This window comes from Vidua macroura, chromosome 1, assembly GCF_024509145.1.
Source record: "Vidua macroura isolate BioBank_ID:100142 chromosome 1, ASM2450914v1, whole genome shotgun sequence".
In the NCBI taxonomy this organism is placed as follows: Eukaryota; Metazoa; Chordata; class Aves; order Passeriformes; family Viduidae; genus Vidua; species Vidua macroura.
The window spans coordinates 118,297,589-118,321,504 of record NC_071571.1 but is presented as its reverse complement, the minus strand read 5'-3'; the positions used below and the strand labels follow the sequence as shown (position 1 = coordinate 118,321,504).

The 23,916-nt window shown below is 37.1% G+C and overlaps 1 protein-coding gene across 2 annotated transcripts in view; it reads right to left on the bottom strand.

Moving 5' to 3' along the window:
• Window positions 1-23,916, bottom strand: part of NKAIN3 (sodium/potassium transporting ATPase interacting 3) — a 341,572-nt gene that overhangs the window by 2,782 nt on the left and 314,874 nt on the right. The window contains exons 5-6 of one of the 2 annotated variants that reach the window (XM_053996752.1): window positions 23,353-23,413; window positions 1,807-1,890 (exon numbers count right to left, since the gene is read on the bottom strand). In XM_053996752.1, coding sequence (XP_053852727.1) covers window positions 1,807-1,890; window positions 23,353-23,413 — 145 coding nt within the window. The remainder of the gene's footprint in view (window positions 1-1,806; window positions 1,891-23,352; window positions 23,414-23,916) is intronic. The other variant, XM_053996770.1, reaches the window with a different exon arrangement.

The following is a 23,916-nucleotide window of genomic DNA, read 5'->3' as shown; positions in this document are numbered from 1 at the left end:
TAGATAAAGGGCCTCTATATCTTTCAGTACATACAACCAAAACATCAATAAAGAAGGAAACCCAATATAATTTCTGTCCCAGTTTTATACTACTTGAAGCAATAAAGAGGCCAGAAAGGGCCCTCCCAGCAGTACAAGATACACATTCATAGGAAATGGGAAGATAACTCTCATTCTCCAGTATTGTAAAACCACCAACAACCCCCAAATCCCTTGAGCTACTTATCGAAAATCTCCTATCAAGAAAAAATTATCAGATGCTGTGACTTTTCTACTGCAAAACAAATGCAGATATTTTGCAGGAATGTAAGTATTTAATGAATATTTCTTTTATTCTGTTCTTTAATTACAGTAAGTTTGCTAAGAAAGTACTAAACATTTATGCACTTGGTGCTTAAAACCAATCTGAATGCAGGTTTAGAGATTAAAATCTTTTATGGAGAGGTGTAAATGTTGCAGGTGTGGCCTTCTTGCTCCTGAATATCAATTTAATTTTTTAGTCTAGCAGCTTATTCAGAAGGTTCAAACCCCATTCTGCAGTCATCTTTCTCACTGAAAATGCAGCAAAATAGACATTTAATGAAATATTACTAAAGAAATGTAGACTTCAATATAGAGCATGTACTTAGTCAAAAGTCAGAAGGTTCATAATTTGGTTTAGTTGTCTTAATGTGTTATTTGCTCCTGTTCTAGTATACACCATAATTTTGGGCTTCCATATTCTATAATATTTGGATACATTTTTGTAAAATTTTGTCTCTGTTTATTTTTTTACAAATTGAATGCTGCATCATGAATAAAATATATTATAAAAACTTGCAAAACTTAATAGAGTCATGAAGTTCAGGTGTCAAGTTCCAACTCCAAACAATTTTTAGCAATTGTCCATTCTAAATTAAAACTCCTAGCACGTGCACACATGCATACACCAGGAAAAAGCTTCAGCCCATTCTAATTGTGTTAACTGATAAGTGAAATACAGTCATTAAATCAGTTTCAGTCAATTAGCTGTGTGTGCATTTCATGCTGCATTTAAGAGGCATGAAAGGCCCAAAGGTAAATTTAAAGACAGAGAGCAACATCACAACAAGTTCCAGCCATAAAGAATTTCCAAATTAACAGCTTCTGGTTTACCAATAATACTTAGAAAAAACCATCTACTTGAAGTTCTATGAGCTTCTGCCAAAATACATATACTAATAATGTCACCCCATATCCTAATTTTTTCCAGATAAAAAGAATAGATACTCATTCAACCTTATTCATTAGGAAGCAAAGTAGGAAGAGTCTATGAAAATTATTTTTATGGTGCAAGCAAATAAGTGATGACAAAGAGATAATTAACTTCCAGTGAAACTCTACAGATTGAATTTAAGCTGACAAGCAGTTTTTCAGCAAAACCTTTTCTTTCAGTATCTAGACAAATGTAAAAACTACTGCTTTTCTATAAATGGGTTAATCTCATTAAGGCTCCTGCAGCCACAGAATCTCTAAACCAGCTCTTTTCTTGCTAAAAATTCAGCAAGGAAGCAATTCCATCCTTCAGTGAGAGCCTCTCCTTGTGTTAAGATGAGGCATGACGTGGCAGACATGGTGATATCTCTTAATCCTTGCTTTAGCAGATATGCCATCAATGACAAAGTGTCCTTACTCGAATGTGTTATGTGGATTAATTTTTAATTAAGTTCTAATTAAAATGTAATTAAATTATCAGTAATCTGATGCCCAAATTATTTTAGGAGAAGGTTAGCTTTCAATTCAGTTCAGTTAGAAGGATTAATGTGGTCCATGAGACCAGAACCTTACCTACAGGCTTTACAGGCTTTAACTCAACATGTTCCTGGGGGGGCTGTCGGTAGGAGTATGTGTCAAGTCCGCCTATGAAATCAACTGAAAATACAACAGTTCCAGAAATAAACAAATGGAAATGAAAATATGTCAACTCAAAAAGAAATGTGGACAAATTATGTTAAAAAAAAAAAAAAAGTTCATGCACAGGTTTGTATACAAGAAATAAACCAAGTAAATAAAGATGCTGCGGAAACTGCTTACAGAAGGTTCCATGCTCTGTCTTCCTTGGGGTCTATTTAGCCCCATGCCTGGAAAGACAGGCAGCAGTTGGATGAGCAGACATACACACTCCTGCCAGTGTGTGTGCAAAAGGAGCATTCATGGATGTGCAGAGCATGTAAAGAGAAACCACTATGGGGTAAAATAGCTGATTCTCTTTAGTGCAATCTCAGTATATATATAATTTAATAATTCCCCTTAAACTCCTTTATAAGTGTTTAGAAATTTAGGCAATGGAAACAGTTTAGCTTGTGAACCTAATTTCACCTAAACTCTTCAGGCTCAATGGACTTGTAGAAAAAGCATCAACAAAAATCAATGACATGAGAGTTGAGTTAGGAATAAACAAATGATCACTAAATATGAAAATGCAGCAGCATCTTTGGATGAACTTGTGGGATCAGGACACCTTTTAAGTATCCTTCTACTTTCTGTGTCAGAAATAATGTGCTCTTGAGAAGTTTTTAGTTCCTTCTATGGTCATAATGCTTTTTAAAAATATATTTTAGTCTGAGTCTTGTATTTTGTTATTTTGGTAAGATTTTAAGCAGCTACAAGAGGCCACAATTTCATGCTATCCTAGAAATCTTAAAAGTAGATTAGTGGAAAAAACTTGATTGATTTCAAAGGGCCTTTTGCAGTCATGTCCAGAGCTGACAAATCCACGGTATAGTAAAATTCTTTGGTTGCATGGAAAGCAACCTCCTTCACTTGTGTATATATAGGCGCATACATGAAAATCCTAAGCAGAATTTTGATACTCATTATGCTAATTGCTGAATGAGCAATGAATGAAAAAGCAGTTCTTTCCCAGACAATGTGTGCACTAGGTAGACCAACAAAGAGTGCTTATCCAGAGTGAGGTGATGAGGAAATGATGCTTAGAGACTGACAGACTAATGAAATACACACTAAAATCTGTGGAAATGCTCCTGCTGATTTCAGTTTGCTTCTCCTCCTGAGTCCAGAAATGGCTGAAAACTGAACTTGATCATACTGAACTGAACTTTGATTATACAGCATCACCTCTTCCCCAAGATTGTTCTCTTAAAACTGCCTGAGCAGGACATAATGTGCTGAAGAGCTTGCCCAGCCTGAGTGCCTGCCCCAGCCTATCTGCACCTCCTCTTTCTACTGTATTTCTTTCATGTCACAGCTCTCCTTCAGAATGTTGTCACTATACACTGTAACATGCATCAAAGTTTACTTCAGCACTAGTGAGTTCAAATCCTTACAGAGGAAATAGTTGCAGATGAACTGTTGTAAAAGTTGATTGTTAAATCTCAGAATCACAGAATGGTTTGGGTTGGAAAAGACTTTAAAGGTCATCTAGTTCCAACGCCTCTGCCACAGACAGGGACACCTTCCACTAGAGCAGACTACTCATCCAACCTGGCCTTGAACACTTCCAGGGATGGGGCATCCAGCTTCTCTGGGCAATTTGCTTCAGTGTCTTCTCAATTTCACAATAAGGAATTTCTTCCTAAAATCAAATCTAAACCTACTGTCTTTCAGTTTGAAGCCATTCCTCCTCATCTTGTCACTACATGCTCTTATAAAAAGTGCCTTTCCATCTTTCTTGTAGGCGCCCTCCAGGTACTGGAAGGCCACAATTAGGTGACCCTGAAGCCTTCTCTTCTCCAGGCTGAAAAGTCCCAATTCTCTCCTATAAGCCTTTCCGTATAGGAGAGGTGCTCTATCCCTCTAATCTACTTGGTGTCCCTCCTCCAGACGTGTTTTAACAGATTGATCTCTTTCATTTGCTGGGAACCTCAGAGCTAAATGTCAGATGTCTAATACAGTATATATTTACTAAAAAAATTTTTAGATGAAATCACGTCCACAGTGGGGTTTTTTAGTTTGTTTTGGTTTTTTTTTTTTTTTTTTTTTTGGTGATGCATTTTAGTGTAATGAGATTTCCAATGGTCTGGAAGTTTTTATCTTTTTTTTTTTTTTTTTTTTTTTTTTTTTTTTTAATTGAGCACATGTTAACACAAGGAGCAAAAATAATGTTTTTAAGGCAATTCACCACTTCAGAAGCGCGCATCATTCCTCTCAGCAATCTCAAGCATTATCTGCAATTGTAAGCAGGGAGAGAATTTAAAGTAACTAGCCTTTCTACCAACAAATCTTTTTGAGCAAGAAATGAAGTTGAGATGTATTAATGATTGACAATATAGACGTGTCTTTGTTCTTTCAAGGAGAATATATTTAATAGCACCATCCAGCAAGAGTTGAGATGAGCTGCTCAAGCCTGTTTAGCTGAGGCTTTCTCTTTTGCAATCCAAGATATCTTATGCAGTATTAAAGCTGAAGTTCACCTTAAAATTTATGTGAAACTCATTCTCAAGGCAAGAAGCTGTTCTATCACACAAGGCAATGGAATGTGCCATTTTTCATTATGCACTCTATTTTATGGCTTATAGCTCTTTAATATGAAGATTCGTCATCAATTATTTGAATTATAAGTTACTTCTAGTTTTAAAAATTAATTTTAATTTTATCTGGTATTTTTGTCCCTTATAATTAGCAGTCTTCCAGGACTAAGACCACATGTGGCCATTAAACATAGAAAATTGAATTTTTATTTTCAATGGAGGCAAAGACATCATTATGTACATTTCAGTGTAAGCAGGCATCAAATATCTTAAAACTTTACACTGAATGAACTTTTGGATGCATACAAACTTCTATTTAATTGGCCAACTGTAAATAACAGCAACATTTATGTAGGTTTTCCAAGAGGAAAATATTGGTTTAGGGATGATATAAAATAATTGGTTTTGTTTATTTCTGCCTGGTTAATGGATTATGGATAATTTCTGCCATAGAGTCACAGGACTACATTAAATAGCTTCATAAAGTTGCAAAGCCTGGAAGAAGGTTCAATTAAAAAAACGTATTCTATACAGTTCTATAGTACTATGCTTTAAATTAAAAAAAAACAAAAAACCAAAAAAAACCCAAACCAACAAGCACAACTTGTCAGCAGTAGGGATATTCAGTCACTAAATAACAAACACCCCATGTAGTCCAGTCATTAACTACAGTCACACAGAGAGAAACTTAAAATCCTAGGGAGAGGATTTTTTAGCATCCCACAGATAATAGCAGGTTACAGCAGAAGCTGGTTATTTCATCTGCAGCTGGCTGCAAAACATGATCCCTATTCCCAGGGAATTGCTCTCTCCTTGTGTCACCTCAGTTTTGTGGTCATGCTGGATGCTTAATGGCCAGTGTGAAATGTTCCTTTAGAGTTCACTACCTGCTGTGCTTGGAAGTGCAAATCTGTGCTGGCTGTCCACCGCAGGCAGTCCATTAAAGCGATGTTCATTCTTTCATGGGCCATATCAGAGCAACGGTTGTCATAATCTGCCTGAGTGAGAAAAGTGCAGTATGCTGCTGGCTGAAGAAGGTGTATCCACTGTCATCAGTAATTTTGAGAGTTATTCTTTTCTAGACAGATGACATTTTGGGTTGCCTTACTACTATTTATCCAGCGCATTCACCCATATGCAAGTTAAAATTTGCAGTTAGTGTTAAAGAATCAGAGCTCAGAAAAAAATAATCCTTTCTCCTTTTCCACCCTCTCATCTGGAATTCAGCTTCTCTGGCAATATCCCGTTGACCTGCTGGCAGGCCCTGTGCAAACAGTTGCCAGAGCTTGTCAGCTCATTGGTATATTACTAATTTCTTCTTTCAAACTTGGAAAATTCTAAGCATGTCTGGAGGTGCAGGGTATGAACCGAGCAGCAATATGGCAATAGCATAGTCCTTAGGAAATGCTGCAGTCTCTTAGTCTGGAATACCTTATGTTCTATTTGTGCTTGCTTCCCCATTTTATAAATGGGAGTAAGCCCCAAAGATGATGGCTCGAATGGTTGGCACCTCCAGCTGTCCCCTTTCCGAGAGAGAGGCAGACTAGCACGTGTTTAAACATGTATTTTTATCTACAGAAGATTTTCTTAACCTATGGGGTTCCAAATACTATTTTGCACTGAAGTATTTTCCTTGTACTGAGGTTTTTTATTGAATGGCAATATATCAATGCAATTACATTCATTAAGTAAAGGCATGCAACTGAGGAGGGTGTAACACACAGAAAAAGAAACAAAATCAGTTAGGAACAGGAAGCAAAACTGGGGATTGATGATAAGTCAGTGCTACGTGCATGAAGTCCAAACTTTGGACTTTCCAATGTTTGTACTTGTCGCTTATATAAACTTTCCAGATAAGCATATTCTTTCCTGATAAAACTGCTTTTTCAGTTGCCTTCCCCCCTCAAGACATGCACTGCCTTTACACCCTTCAGTGCACAAGCCAGAGTGACCCAGCTATCTCTCTGGAGCCAATACTACCCATTTTCCCCTCTTCATACTAAGCCTGAGCACCTAAGTCTCAAGCCATGTAGCAGAAGCATCACACATTCCATTGCAGGATCACAGGAATGGCTTCTCACTTATGTAGGAGACTAAAGGAGGGAAAATGTGCACAGAACAATTAAGAAAGTGAGAAGAAGAGACATCAGTAATCATTTGTGGCACTCTGATTGCTGCTCTGTCTCTATAAAGCACTGGCAGATGGTAATCAGGTTAAAACAGGATAAAGTGGTAGAAAATTACTAAGAGACAACCTTTTATTTAAGTTTTTATTACTGGAAGCTAGAAGGGGAATATTTCAATGTTCCACAGTAATTATTAAGATATTTGCACCAGATTTTCTTCTTAGTCTTCACCAGTGGGATAGATCATAATTTTAAAAACTGCTCTACCTTGTAACATGGAAGTACCACACTTCTCTACAGGGCTGCACTGAAAGAAGGATCCTCTCAGAAGATGCCTTAGAAAGGGCACTGGCATGGACATTTTATCTATCATCTTTGCTACTGAACTCTCTCCTCATTTTACTAGTGATGTGACATCCAAGATATCAGTATCATTTATTCTGGAATAAAGGAATATGACTGTCCAGTAAGACAAAGGAAGTATGAAAAAGATCCAAAATGTTAGGAAGTGAAAATTGCTCAAACCTTCTTAACCCAGACCTCCCCAGTCATTACAAATTTGAAAGGATCTTTCAAAAATCTTCTCTGTGCCATGCCTTTGAAAGCTATTTACAGCCATACCATCCCATTACTAAAACTAAGTGACAGGCTGTCTGGTTATAGTGTTTTGCTGGATTTTTTTCCCCTAAAAGTAATGAATGTTCCCTATTTTTAAAAAGAAGTATTTTTCAGTCGCTTTCAAGTCATTAAGGACTCCTGGCCACTACACGGTAAAAGTCCCTAGAAAAGTATAGTTATCACACATAAGGCATGTTGGAAAATATTTACTACCAAGTAATTTACTACAAGTTCATTATCACTATTTTAGTATAAAAAAAGTATATATATATACTTTACACTGCAGGTATATATAAATTGTTTCCTTTAGGATTTAGAAAACATTCATTTTTCCTGACATGGTGCTGTCTGCCAACCCACAGAGTTTAAGTTGATGAGGAGTAGTTTTCCATTCTGCTTTAAAGTGTTATATTGTACTCTAAATATTTATCAGCTTGGGCAACAACCATCCTGTACATCTCAGCATAAATGGCTGTGACTTATGTTATGTTTCAGCAATGCAATTCAAACTAAGTATGTCTGATGATACACTTTCTTCTTTTATAGGTCTCATATTTTTCTGTTCCTCATTTTAATGAAAATGCTAACATCTTAGTTAGAATAGTAATATATGGAAGTTGTATTTAAAAATATTTCAAACAGATAAAGCTGTTTGTTTTTTTTTTTTTTTCTGAGGCTTGTATTTAAAGGTGCTATTGCTAGTTCTACTCTTGAGATTTCAAACACAGTGAAGGGTAGCTACCTTCCTGCATATGACCAAAGTAAATTGTAAACAATTCAAATTAAAAATTCCTAATTTTTAATACAGTGAGAAAATTAGAGATGCAAAATTGGTAAAAATTAGTCTTCACTAATTAATTATTTTCCCCTTTCTGGCACCCTTTTTGATCTATTCCCTTTTGGTGCAGAATGTTCTGTGATTCCCTCCTTAAGTTACTATACTGCCTATGTAGAAATTAACCCTGCAAAGGAATAATAAACCATGCATAAAAGACATTAAATGCCTAGAATTTATCAATTACATTCACGCAATATTGGGAGAGAAACAAGCCATTGAGTTCTATCCACTAATCCATCCAATCTATCCACTAAAATAGCAACTCAAATAGTCCCAAGACTATTGTACTGAAGGCTGTTACAGCTTCAGGCACACCTCCAGACATGGGATCTTCACAATAAATGTGTCCAAGTTGACTTCAAAAGAGACACAACTCTGAATCTGCTTTTTGAAGTTATGCTTTGATCTTTTTTTGGTATTCTGATTCAGGAATACATGCTATGTATTAGTGTGCCTTTATATTACTGCTGAGTTTGAAGCCATAAACCACAGCGTTCTTTCAAACATGTTCAGTGCAGATCTCAGACCGATTGGAATTGATCTATTCCACTTACAGTTCATTGCGAGGTTGCAGGTTACTTGTTTTGTTCTTTCAAGTTGTTAGTTTGGTTTTTTTTTTTCCTATCAGCTGAGTCCCACAGGGCTCTGTTCCTGGCCTGACTTTATTTGTATCCATAGAATTTCTTTTGGCTTCAGTTATTTGTCAGTATGATCCAATTATTTATTTTTGAGGCAACGCTTAAATATTTATACCTGCTTCGTTATTATACACACAAGAATACCACAGCTGCTTTTTCTAACCTTAACTACAAGACACTGATATTTTAGTGTGAGAAATGAATGTTCCCTATTTTTAAAATTAATGCTGAACCTGTTCAACCCTAATGAATAATTAAAGAAAAAATTCCTAGAGCAAAGTATTTGCAAGATCAAATACATGACACATTAGAACATGTGACATTTGGAAGAAAGGGTTTCTTAGTATTGAAGAAAGTTCACATCACGCATTCACAACAGAACATTAATTTTATTTTTAAAAAGTAGGTTACGGGACTGGAGGGATTCTTCTTATCACTGAGTGATTCTGGATTTTCCCAGCTTTGCACCTTCCTAGGGATGAAAGACTGACATTTGCTACTATCATCCTGTATGACATGATATTTGCTTCATGTGTTTGTATCTTTGTCTCATAAAAAGTGAAGTGAACCAAGGACCTTCAGGAGAGCGCCTGTGTTCATGACACAGCACAGGGTACAAGCCAGAGAGGGAAGGAGCTGCCAACCTGCTCCTCGAGCAGAGACTGCAGGGAAGCAGCAAACCAGGCAGGCCTTAAGAGACAATGGAAAGAACTTGGGAGGTCAAGCAAAATACCTGCAAATCAAGAAGCCAGAGACTTGGCTGAAACTCAAATGGTCCTCCAAATACACAGACATAGAAAACAATGAAGGAAATGCTACAATGCTCTCATTTCTGTTCTGGATGATGCAGTAACTTTGTGTTTTTCCATTTTAAAAGTGTGGTTTTTTTTTTTTCCAGCCCCAGTAAATATACTATTAAGCTCTTCTGTGGTACCCTCATTCCACCCCAGAATACATGACCATCAAGCATTTTAGAGCCATTGTGGATATATCTGCTGAGTTTACTACTTAATCACATCCAAGTGCATCCATGAGTACACATTTGTCTCTGTGAGTGTTTCTCTGCAAATGAGGAAATCTTTTGCTCCTCATATTTTTATTCCTTTTTTTTTCCTGCTCTATCTTCACCTTCAAGTCAACTTTCTCATCTGTTAATATTGTTTTTGGATAGAGATTACCATCTCTATCACCAACTCAAATTAGCTTTTTAACACCCTAAAACATAAAATTACTAGTTTTTCAGCTTTGAAAATAGAGCTGAGAAGGTAGAGTATTATAAAATGGGAGCTTACAATAACCAGTGGTCTTCTTATATATGATGGAGTGAAAAAAGAAATATCACATGTGTTAGCAAACATGATGGCTAGAAAAATGGTTTTCTCGTTGTTAGAAAGTGGCATCATTTCATATTAGGAGAAAGACGAATGTCTGGAGTAGAGTCTGTAACAGGATTAACACTCACTTTGAAGCCACCAGTGAATCAATCTGCTAATGAAAAAGAAAGATAATGCAATACTGCCCTCAATCATTACAAAAAACCCTCCCTGAAGAAAGATGAAGTAAAAATACACTTTTCAGAAAACCTTGTAGCTCTAAAACTTCAGTCATCCAAAACATAAGATTTTAGTGATTAAGGAGGAAAAGAGAATGAGTAGAAATCAATGCCAAGGAATAAGAGCCATCATATAAATGGTAAGAGTCACACAGTATCGCTTAATTTTGCTGTATCTAGTTTGTGATACTGAGAAAAACACAGATGAACTGAGATTAAATTTCTGCTAGCAAAACCAACTGTATATTTACTGATTCAAGGCAAAAGAATGTCAAAGTTCGAAGTGAGTCCAGCTATGACCCAAATCACAGAGCACTGGTAAGAGAAAGTCTTGTTATGATACAGAGTTAATAAAGCACATCAGCAATACAGACTAAATGCAATAAATATAATGTAGCCTTTTTTAAAAACAGCTTTTCTAGGAGCAAGCAATATATTTTATTTGACCAACTGGCCCAGCTGGAAAACCCTAACAGCTATATCTCTTGATTTATTAAGACAACACCTCTTGCTATAAATCTTGCTTATCTTATATACTGAAACCATTAAGGCTGTTGAAATAGCACAACCAGAAAATCTAAAAAGCACAACATATAGACAACAAGTCAAAGTTTAAAACAGGAGGAATTTAAAAAGGTTACTTTATGAAAGGTTGAAGTCGTGATGACATCAGAAACACAGTAAAGAGAACTAAAGAAGAGGTAAGAATTTCACAAGATAAAGAGAAGTGTTTACCAACCATTACCTAAATTATTTTCAGTATTTTAACCACATATCATTCTGAGTTGGAAGGCACCCACAAGAATCATTGGATCCAGCTCTTCAGTGAATGGCCCATACGGCGATCAAACCTACAACCTTGGTGTTAATTAGCACCATGTTCTAACTGAACTAATAATCTTTCATTTCTCTTGCTCTGTGATGGTGGTTCGTCTAAGAAATTCTTGTGATACTTTATTTTCAAGGGTCTTTCTCTTGCTTTGATCTTGTCAGTAATCATTGTTTATCCCTTTCTCTTCCAAACAAAACCAACATTTTTTCTTGGTGGAAGATGCTGCTTGCCTTTAGATTTATGAGATTCAGACCTGAGATTTTCAAAGATGTATAAAGTGGTGGATAGTTAAATCTTATTCAACTTTTTTCAATTTTGCCACATTTTGAGAAAGTATCCATTACAAAATAAAATTATCTTCAAAATTTACCTGACTATGACCTGAAATTCATGGCTTGGTTCAATGTACTTCACTGACTTCACTGACTGCTGAATAGCCATCTATTTTTTAATTTATAGTACCCACTTTTCTAGGTAGTTTGAATATCCTCTAAGGCTATAATGTATGATTACATACATTGGAACCCATTAGATAAAAAAGAACCCATATTGTATGATTTTTGTGATGGATACTCCCTTAAAACAAGAAATGAGCAGCTTTGGCTTTTCTACTGCTGTATTTCAAAGCTTAGTGCTATTAGAATTGTGAACAAACGTTATCTTCAGGAAAAATCAGTGGCAGTCTCTCTGTCAGGTGCATCAGCTCTGCATGGATCTGTTTTAATTTTTGAGGCTATTATCTTTAAAGAAGAAGGTAGGACTTTTCTTTCTTCTGAGATGAAACGTCACCATCTCTCTTGCCGGCCAGGCATGGGCATAAAGGAAAAGGCACTGAGAACTCTGACTACTTAAACTGCTAATTCAAAAGTCTGCTAATCTGCAAGTCTGTCAGGTCTGTCAAACAGGCTGAGTTACACATCATATCCGTGAAGCTGTGGGTAGAGTTGTCTCAACTGTTAACTGCTCATTGCTCTCAGAAATCCCAGATTCCCTATCAGCATATAATGAAGACAGTTTACAGCCCAGTGTAGAGCCTGACTATTCCTGTGCCCCCCTTGGCTCAGCACACCCCTTCATTATGGGGGCACATCATTCGCTCCAGGCTTACGCTTCCCACACCAACGGCAGCAGTTTTTATTTTATTACTAGGCAGAGCTCTTAGACATGATTTGGTGACTGGGAAATTACCACTCAGGCAGCAGCAACAATAAAATGGATGTTACTTAAGCTGAGACCCAGAAATTAGGATAACCTATCTGCATGACAGTTAAGATTTGGAAGAAATGGTGTTTACACAGATGTGTGGGAGTCTGGAAAGTTTATTTTTAATGTCCACAAACTAAAACAGACACAAGGCTGCTGTCATTCAGAAATTAAGAAGAGGATTGCTACTGGAAGTGGAAAATGGATTTGTAAAGAGGTTTCATTTTAATGGAGCAGCTGGATGAAAGGTACAGACAGGAATGAGCACCACTTAGGCCTGTATGTGATGTTGAAAGCTCAAGAGAGCAACGCTGGATGCTGGAGTAAGATTGATTTAACAATGGATGCAATTTAAGTGAAAAGGCTAAGGTGCTGGCAACTGGGGGTTGGGATAGCATCCATTTCAAGACAGATTTAATTTCAACAGAAAGGCCAAAGAGGTGGAAGGTGGAGACTAAAACAAAATCAATATTAAGTTAGGTTAGTAGAAACTAGAATCAAATGAGCCAGTTAAAAAAAAAAAAAAAGGCATACTTAGTATTTGGGAGTAAGGAAGTAATGCATGGATTTAAGAACAGTTGAGGAACTCTCATTGAATGACATAACCCCTAAAATCAGATTCCATTTTAATAAGAATATTATTTATTAGAGTAGAAAACAAAAAAATCTTAAGGGAAGGTACAATCTCTAGTTTAAAGAAAACTGCATGGTTATAAATATATTCCTACTTAAAGATAATTCTCTTCTATCACAAAATCACAGACTTCTTGGGGTTGGAAGTCCAACTGAAGATTGTGAAGATTGTGAAGTCCAAACTCCCTGCTAAAGCAGGTTCACCTACAGCAGGTTGCTATTGGTGAATAGCTACAGAAAGAGACTCCACGGTCTCTCTGTGCAGCCTGGTCCAGTGCCCTGCCTCCCTTAAAGTAAAGGCTCTTTTTTCCTCATACTCAGGTATGAGCTGCCTGTGTTTGAGTTTGTAGCCACTACCCCATGTCTTGTCACTGGGGACCACCGAGAAGAGTCTGGCCCCAACCTCTTGACACCTACCCTTAAGATATCTGTCTGCACTGATAACTTCTCCTCTCATTCATCTCTTCTCCAGATGGAAAAGGCCTGATCACCTCCCTCAACCTGCTGGCAACATCCTTCCTGATGCAGTCCAGGACACCTTTGGCCTTCTTGGCCACCAGGGCACTGCTGGCTCATGGACAGATCCACCAGGACCCCCAGGTCCTACTCTGCAGAGCTGCTTTCCAGCAGGTCAGTGCCCAGCCTGTGCTGGTGCAGAGGGTTTCTCTTCCCCAGGTGCAGGACCTGGCATTTGCCTTGGTTAAATTTGTACACAGTTGCACAAATGTGTGTATGTGTGTATATATATACACATATATAATTATATGTGATATAGTGTCGTGGTTTGACATGGAAGTGAATTTTTTTCCAGGAAGTTGGGTCAAACCAATCAGTGGTCAGGTTTGGATATTGGCACCTGGAGTGACCACTGAAAGTATGGACACGCCTCTGAGAACACAGGGGGTTAAAAGCAAGAACTCGCAGGGGAACTGGCTTTTTTTGGTTCTGGTCGTCAGAGAGTGCAGGCTCTCCCCTGCCCAGCCATGGGCTGCACTCTCTGACGACCGGAACCAAAGAGACAGTTCCCCTGGGAGTTTTTGCTTTTAACCCCCTGTGTTCTACAGTCCCCCTCAGGCCGGGTGGGGGAGGGGAAGCCACACGGCCTTGTCCAGGTAGGCCGAGGGGGCTGAAGGACTGGAACCGAGCCAGCTCCTGTGGATGGAAGGGTAGAGAGAAGCGGAGATGCCCTCGTCCCTCCCCACCAGAGAGAAAGAGACAGAGAGCCTGACGGCACCTGGAAATTTACCGACAAAAGAGAAAAAGAAGGGGGGGTGGGGATGATGCCCAGTGTAAAAGTCTTCTGGGCAGAGATTTCAGCCGTCCAGGGAGTCTGAATTTTTAACCCTTAAAGCTTTGTAAAATATTACTCCTCCTCGATTTATAGTAGAAGAAAAACAGTCCGAGGCCTGAGATGTTAGAAGAAGAAATTTTTAAGTGAGAGGAGATGATGGAGTAGCTTTTAGCTAGACTTTCCTTAATAGCCACAGACTAAACCAAATTCTCCTGCAACAGAGACTGCATTTTTAGGGAGATAGAATAGTGAGCCAAGAAACATGCTTCAGCAGCTGAGAGTGACAGGAGTAGAGTGAACAAAAAAAAGTTAAAGAGGGTGTAGTGATGCCCTCTGTCTTCAGAGAAGAAGAAGATCTCTATTCTTAGACCCTCAGCCCCAGGGGGAAATGGGGGGGGACTGTAGTCCCAAAATGAAAAACTGAACTGTTATTTTTCTTTAGTCCTTTACAAAGCATCCTTAAAAAGAAACCCTATAAGCAGTCTGTCCATGCACGGTAGTGAGAGCACTGTGACATGGAAAGGAGAGTGTCACACCAGCAGATTTTTCTCCGAGCAGTTGCCATGTGTAACATGGAAACACAAGAAGTGGCAACTGTGTTTCCTGGGGCGGGGAGGGGGGGGGGTCTATGGTGCAAAAGAGACTCCTCTCTCCCTGAATAGACTAAGTATTAATCATCTAAAAGGTAGCAACTTAGTCAAGAATCCCGGGTGGTGTTTCGTACTAGTTGTTTTAGAAATTAAGAAGAGGAAAAGTGTTTTAGAGAGTCTTCATCCTAGATTTAGTGTGTGTGTCTTTTATAGTAACAGTAGTTTAATAAAGTTTTTTTCCTTTGTTATTAAGCTTAGACCTGTTCTACTCTGTTCCTAATAACATCTCACAGCATTTATTTAAGAAAGTGTATTTTCATGGAAGTGCTAACATTGCGCCAGTGTCAAACCATGACATATGGCATATAATATTCATAGAATCACTGAATCATAGCATAATTTGTTTTAGAAGGAATCTTTAAAGACCATCTAGTCCAATCCCTCTGCACTGCACAGGACCATCTTCATCTAGATCAGTCTGCTGACCTTCAGTTTTGTTTCTAGTGATGAGGCACCTGGCACTTCTCAGCACTTCTCTGCACAACCTTTCCCAGTGTTTCAACATCCTCATTGTAAAAAATTCTTCCATATATCTGGTCTGAGTATTCTGAATCAATGGTGAAAATGCTTAACATTAATTGTATTTGTAAAACAGGAATTAATCAGGTAGTAGCCTTTAAAAACTGTCTATCAGTCTGGAAATCAATTCAAAGTTAAGTGGAGTCTGTATATACCTGTATTTGAACCAAAATATGTATATATTCAACTACATACCCATCCATATGGATATACATACCCACCTATGCAAATATATACACAGGTACATATTTATCAAAACAGGTAAATTGTCTCATGATGATATAGTACCATTCTGTCACATATCTCTCTTCAGAAAACTGTGTTAGTACTTTCTGAAAATAGTACATAAAATCTATTTTGCTTTCCTTACAGATATTGCTAAATACTTTACCTGTGCTCCTGAAGTCTCATTTAAATGACTACATATAATATATGTGCATATTTCTACAGTCAGAATCCAGAATTGTGGATGGAAGCTAGTGATTGCAGCTCTGCACCTTTTGGCAGCTGAATGCTCACACAATTCATTGGTAAAACAGAGATCTTTAAAAAATATTAAATTTTACTCTCCTGAACTCTTCCTCAACTTCTTAAAAAAAAAAAAAAATTGGACAAGTCCAACTTGATCAAAATTACCAAGTATCATTTCAATGTATGAAGCAGAGGAGAGAATATGCCTCACCCACTGAGCTGTCTGTAGTGCCCGATACAGCTGGCTCTGGGCACTTGGGATTTCCTCACCCACAAAAGAACATTTCAAAACTGTACTGTGACTTAATCACAACTGCTGTGACCTGTGATATTCTGGAGAATATCCAACAATATTATGTTTGCTAAAGTGATTGAGGTGATTATTTTCTACTGAATTTCAGGAAGAAATTTCTGACTTGTGCTTGAGGGAAGAATTGTGAGTATGTGCTGGAGGTACTCTTACTATTTGAGTGATTTATCCCCTTCCTTAATGAAAAATCAATGAGCTGCTGGCTTGCAGGGAAATGGTGTCTTGACTATTATCTCCACACCTATTCCAGCAACTCAACATTAAGAAATTAATTCTTTACTGAAGATAGACTAAAATATTTTACTGAAGTGGTTTAGAAACTCAAGGGGGATTTCCTCAAGTTATTTGATTCACACCTTAGAATAAACTGTGTTCAACCAATGAAAAATCGGAATTAGTTTGCACTTCATTTAGATGATGTCATTTCCTCACGCTTTGTCTGTACCCTATCTGGACAAACCTTGCATGTTGCATCCCACATGAAACATATGGTACATATGGTACTTTCAAGTAGGAAACTTCTGCTGCTGCTAGAAATACTCCATTGTTAAGACTTCCCTTTCTGTACATTTTGCACCATCTATTATTTAAAGACAATCTCTTGGAACAGTGTGCTGAAACAGTCCATGGGGAATACAACTGGAAATGAAGACTGTTTTGTTGATTTTGCTAGGGGAATGTAAAAGCAGACAGTTGCATGAGTATATGTATTTTTTTTTAGATTTGCTTTCCTGTGACAGATTATTCATCCATGGTTTTTAAGCAGGAAAAAAAAAAAGAAAGGGGATTATGTCTTTGCTGCAATTTTTTGGCAATAGCCTATGTAGAATCAAGATTTTTTTCCTAGTATTTGTATTTATATTGTTTAATTGCATTTATTTTACACCACCTCGAAGATTTTACCCTTGATTGTGTGCATTATATCTATGTATATGTTTCCATAGGAACTAGAATAAATGTATGATAACTGAATGTAAAAAAAAAAAAAAAAGAAAGAAAAGAGAAACAAAAATAAATTGAAACAGTATGTAGAGGTAATTGAAATAGTGTAACATCCCTGCAGTATTTTTTTCCTTTATTAAATGCTTCAGAATTCATTGGCTTAGTTGAGTGTAGGAATGAGCATGAATTTTCAGGTAATTCACACACTAAGGCTAATGATAAAGAGGACACTAATAGGACTGTAGGACCATATGATGCTGTTAAACCATAAAGTCTTGTTAGAACAGAGTTTTATCCTTTATATTTCCACTACAGGAGAAAGTGGAGTCAGGTATAAATAGGGTAGTAAACAGATGAGTCTGCATCTAATCAACAAACTCCAGCTGGACAGACCTCTAGAGTCTACAGAAACTGCAACTTGACATTTGTCTCCATTAAATGTCTGGTGGGGTTGTCCTGGACCACAGCTGAACTGAGGAAGCTCCCTGGATATGCCTGGTGACATTTCTGGTCACACCACAACCTTTCCTTCAGTTCATGGTAGGCATCTGCAAGATGATGCCAGAGGCTGTTCACAGGGATTGAGCCACCCTGAAATGTGGGCAGCACCTCAGTGCAAGGAGCAGCAGGAACCATCTGTGGCATTGGCTGGGCTCCCTGGCTTTCCAGATGTCACAGGCCACCTTTGAGGACAGGTATGTTGGACATTTCATCTTTGCAGGAGGCCACTTTTTATTTATAGAAAACTGTTCAGTTGAACTACAGAATACATCTGGTTAAGAACCCACTACAATTCTATGCCTAGCAATATGTATACTGGTAAAAATACTTGGTTTTATTTTTTTCCCAAAACAGGTGAATTGAAATTCTGGAGTTTTGGGTTTCTTGTCCACATGAACAGAAAGATGCAAACTGCTTTCAAGCCTTCCAAAAATACTGGTAATCACTCCCATTTTCCAGAAATGCTAAAGTCAGGAGAATGCTGTCAACGTGGCAGCTTATAGTGCTGTTTCTCTGCCAAGCAGTAGAACTCTACTATAATTTTAAAAGTCTGTGTCAAGCATACTCATCCACTGGCCAGGAACAACACATTTTGTTTCAAGTAATTATGCTTTAAAGGTGAGTGTGGTGAGTGCTAAAGCCCAGCGATGACCTGTGCTGCTGTTTGACAAGTTTAGTTAAGTCCTTATTTTCAAGGAGATAATTTAGGACAGTTGTTGACTGGGGATGTTTGATTTTTGTATTGCCCAACAGAAGAGTAGTGCAGAATTCTCCTTCTTGGCAGTCCTTGATATTAAACATTTTATCACAAAAATTTCTTTTCTCAGAATGTAAATAGACTCAACTGCATGTACAATTGCAATTAATGTAAAGAGAATAGTGGGCTCCCAAAAACTCCTTAGTTAAGGAAACTTGAATACTTATATACAAATGTAATCAGATATTTTTAATATTAGCTATTGCTAGCTAGTTGTTCATTCACTTTGCAAAAAAAAAGAAATTAGCATATTTATAGGAAATTTATTATTGCTGGATCTACTGTGTAACTATAAATATTAAATTAAATGTGATATAAAATTCTTTTTCTCTTGTTTGATTACTGACAACAGATGCTCAGTGGTGTGTATGAATGTAATGCCATATGTCAGATAAGACAATGCAGTAGTTTTTCAGAGGAAGTAATAATGTATCTTGCTTTACTTAATATCTTTCTAATGATAGCATATGGAGGGTCATATTGGTACCACAATATGGGGAAACTTGTAATTTGTAAAAACAAATTCATCTTCTTCTGTGGTCTGAAAGTACAGCTGAGCTGTGAACACGACTAGCATAGAGGACAGACAAAAAATAATCCTTTTTTTGTTTATTAATTTTGTTCTTGTGTTTTCATTTAGGGGATAAATCTTCATGGTGAATGAAAGTCCTTTCCTTTATTTTTGCCATGCACAAAAGAAGTTTAAGTTTCATTGGATTGGCCTTTTGGCATTTGAGCCTCATTTGTACATAAATGCTGAAATCACAACTGTAGTTTTGTGGCAAATCTTCCCCTCTCATTTCACAGCTATTTCTTTATGCAATTTGTTTACAAATCAGTTTCCACTCCACAAAATCTATCACTATCTATCTATCACAAAAACAATCACTTTTGACATGTCAGTGTCACATTTATGAACTAGTATTTAGTAGTAGTAGTAGTAACAACTGTTTCTCAAACAAGTCCAGAAGCTATTTAGAAGTTTAATCATGATTTTAGCAATATATTTTGCCTAGTCTCCAGACTCCACTGAATTAAAACAGTAACTCTGTCAAGGTAGAAATCAGTTTCTGAGTTCATTTTTAGGAGAAAATTATTCACAAACAGGATAGTGACAGGCTTTTATGATTACAGATTTCACATATTCTACTCCTTCAAAAGGGCTTATAGAGATTGATAGATCTACAAAGAAAGAAATGAAAAAATGAAGGGAAGAGATATAAATAGACTTTTTCATTAGGATGAATGATGGAAGGTAATAACCCCACTACCATAGTATGCCTTTTACATGTCTCTTTTTTTTTCATTCCTTTTGACCTGCTACCATCTTCCTTCTAAGTAAAAGTTAACTACAGTATGAAATGTAGGTAAGATGAGCAATTGCTGGAAATAAATGTTTCCTCAAGCATTATTACTGGTCAGAAAATTGTCCATCAGCTGAAATGTCAGGCTCCAAATCCATTTAAGCACTGAATAGAGGCTAAACAGGCAGCTATTATTAATTTTTAAGTCTGCTTGATGGCTTTTAGACCAAGAACTGGGGTTAACTCAATGCACGAAATATTGCAGAGTATATTTAATTAGGGAGGCTTTGACACTCAGATGGCTGAGGATTTATTCTGTGCAAACTATTGTTTAAAATATGATGGAATAGCTGCATCTACCTAAGAAAAAGATCTGCTGCATCATATTTAAATGCGTAAAATTGGTCTTAGTTGAAGGTTTTTTTGACTTTTATCCTAATGTAAACACTGTCTACTTTCAATCTGTTTTGAAGCACCACTGTGTTTGCATCTAGAATAATTTTCTGTTCATTATGCTGCAAGTTAGCAACATGAATTTCTCCAGAATAAGTCCTGTTCTTCTCAGCTAATTATCAAACCCAAACAATTTTCTTATTGTGCCTTAATAGACGTTTCTTTATTCAAAACAAATCTGTGGGATTCCTATGAAGGGGTTAACATTTGTCTATAATGTATTGATCTACTAGCATAGAGGGCTCTAAAACACAAACTGGCACTAAGACACAAAGTGAGATATTAAAGGGCTGTTTATTTGCTTTTGTTCCAATTCAGAATCTTAGAAGGCAATAAAAAAGTAGCAAGTCAGAAATTACTTCTTTCCAATGGTTGTAAAATCTCCTAGCTGCATCTATTCCACTTCTTTGCTCCTCTTTTTCTGTCCTTTGTGCACTGCTCTGGCCCCTACCCCAGGTCATTCTCTGTCAACCAAAAAAATCCTACTCACACAAGAGTATAGAAGATCAAATGTAAAGATACAAGTGAAATGGGAAATTTGTCCATTCCTAACATAGGACATTGCACCATATTTTCCAAGACAAGTGAGGTGATTTTCACTTGTAACAGAATAAATTGTCATTGACAGTGCTGAAAGACAAGCAGAAATTAAATGCAGACCCCTGGTCAGTTGAGGAGAATGGGAACTGGGTTTGTTCTACATCCTGGATCACCTTAGCACTTGATGTGCTTTATTGGTTGATAAATATGTTACCTGTTCTCCATTCTCAGTGATTTGAATTTCCATCTGTATCATATGGCTCAAAACCCTCAAAAGGCAATTAGGTGGGCTCACCATCAAAGGAAAATGAAGCAGCCCCCATCTCTTCCGAAACAGACATGTTTTCAAAGTGAACAGAGCCCTTAACTTGGAAAAAACTCTCTCCTGAGGCCTTGAATGTATAAGCCACATATGGTCTGTAGCACATGACTGCAGTTTCCATGATTGATGCTGTTGAGCAGGACGGGAACAGAGAACTCCAGATCAGAAGGCTAAGAAAATGAGCTCTGATTTATTTCAAATGCACCACTCTATATATAGAGTATGGATTAATTCCATTGGTCTTAGAGTAAAAACATCTCACACCATTGGTGTGCAGTGAATGACGCACGGTGGCAGAGCATATCTATAAACAATGTGAACAACAAGATAGATTAGAGAATTATTTACATTCTTTCCCAACTGCTTCCCAGGCTCTCGCCTGGTTAGAAAACCTTTCTCTTTCTCTCTGACTGAGCTGAGAATATCCATACATGATCATGGAAAGTTTCCTGTGAGTTTTGTCTTTCACACACGCCTAAAACAGGGTGGGTGAAGCACACAATAAAGGGCTAAACAAACCCAACAGTTGTGTAAAAAGGGAAAAGTCTGTTTTCCCAGGTATAGATGCATCTGTGCTTGCATATGGGTGTGCGTGTGCACACACGATTATCCTTCAGAGGCACTGTACTTTGTGTCTTCCTCATCAGCCTGCAGACCTCCCCTACCTAATGTAGCCTCCTTGTTCCAGGCATTTAGTTAGTAACTGTCTCACAAACAAAGTGTCCAGCTATCCCTATGAAGTCCTGGCTACTGCCCTGACTCATCACAGCCGTATGGAAAGGAGCAGTGTCTGGATTTCACAGAGCAAAGGCTGTGTTTATACATCCCAAACCATACAGCCATTGTGCTGCTGTGCCATCTGCTGATGCCCTCTGTTACCTGTTCCTGCTTAATTGGCAGTTTCCAGTTTTCCCAGGAAGCATTTTCTGGGCTTTTCTCCTCAAGCCCTACATTTTATTTATGTTTCTTCCCAAGTGTTCATATCTCTCCTTTACAGCATCCATCTTTATCCAGGTTCCTTTTACCTTTCCGCAGTACACTATGTGCACAACATGCTTATGGCTCCTTACCACTCAATTTTATCTGAGAATCTCTTTGATATATTTTCTTCCTAATAAAAACCTTTAAATGAAAGCATTAAAATAGATTTGATACTGTCTGTTGCATTATGATGGAGAACTGAACATTGTACCATTTGTAGCAATGGAAAAATATTTTCTTTATAGTCCTTCACACTGTTTTTAATGAAACAATCTGCTTTTCCATCACAGAAATTAATTACTTGAATTATGTTTTCAGTAAGATTTTCCAGGTATTACACTTTCCTATATACTTTTCCTATATACTAAATATTTTCCTATAAACTAAATTAATTTTTCTTATGATATTCACCCACTAGACCTATTCTATGAAGAAACAGAACAAACTGTGTAAAGATTTATAAATAAAAGTTTATAAATAAATATTTAGTTGTATGTTATTTATGCTATAATCATAAAATGCTATTGACATAACTTCTTTTTTCCCCTAGAGAGAGCTATTTTACTGTTTACCACCTTAGGAGTGAGAGGAACTAATTTAAATGATCACACATTGTCCCTTTTTAAAATTTGTTCTTCTATTTGCTCCTCTGCTCATCCAATACTTTTCCATTCTCTCTACTGCTTTTACCAATGGCTATCCCAGTTATGTGGGTATGGTGACATACTCAGACAATTCTCACAACCACTTTTCACACAGCATCCTACCAAAATGTTCAGCATATTCAGATTTTTCCAATGGTGTCTTAATGACTTTTTGAGAAATACTTTCTTAAGGTGTGCACATTTTCAAATTTTTGGAACAACATGAGTATGTATATAAGGGTTTAATTGACAAAAGCAAGTCAAGAATATGGGATCAACATTTTAAATACATGGTCTAGGTGCCTGTAAGCATAGATCAGGTTTGCCTAATTACTGAGCAGAGTGATACTGCACACTGTAAATGGCTTGGTCTGTCCTCTCCATTAATTTTACTGCTGATAAAGATGTCATTTGGAAAAACAGATTAAGAGGCTTCAGGAGCTTTGATTCAAATGTAAATGTACATACATAAAGACATGCACATATATATATATATATATATCTATATGTATGCAACATGGATCACATAACTTTCATCACTGTGACTGGCTCATGTAAAAGGTTCACAAATCTTTAAGAAGTTCAGAAATTGCAATCCCAGCTTGGTAAGTTGTTAGTACCTAAATAAGTATGTCTTTAAGCATAATTGGTTGTATACATGAATGCCAGATTCTTCCATTTTTCAAACTTTGTTCTTTGCCTTGGTAGTTTAATGCAAGACTAAGTCTCAGCCCAGGTACCTTGGCTTCAGAGATGGTGAGGTGTGTATCAGTACTTACAGCTGTCCTCCTCCTCCATGAAAATACTGATCACGTAACAGGCGTACACAAATCCAATCAGCTGTGTGAAAAAAGAGGAAAAGCCACCATTAGAACACACTGAACACTTACAACACTTATCGTTGTTACTACAACAATATATACAGGTGTCACAGTTAAATTTTAAAGATATTTACTTCTATTTCCTGAATTTACAAATTTCAGTCAAACTGCTAAATTGATTTCCTCTCTTTTGCTCATGTTGCATAACTTATATTTTATATATTAATATGAATTTTATAGTTTAAAATATTTTCCTATTTTCCTAGTCTCACTGGGATCAGTATTGATGAACACTGCTATTGATTAATACTGGTGGAAAACATCTGTACCCCCATGTTCAGCTATTATTTACATGTCTTTGTTCTTCAATACCTCTGTTCTCACATGGCTTTTCCCATATGAATGTGGGCCCCTGTGCACCTCATATGCTTACTAAAATGCCAAAATATTTATTGACTGCTACAGAATTAAGTAATAGTAACACTACTATGGAATCCACAAGAGATGTCTTTAGGTGCTACA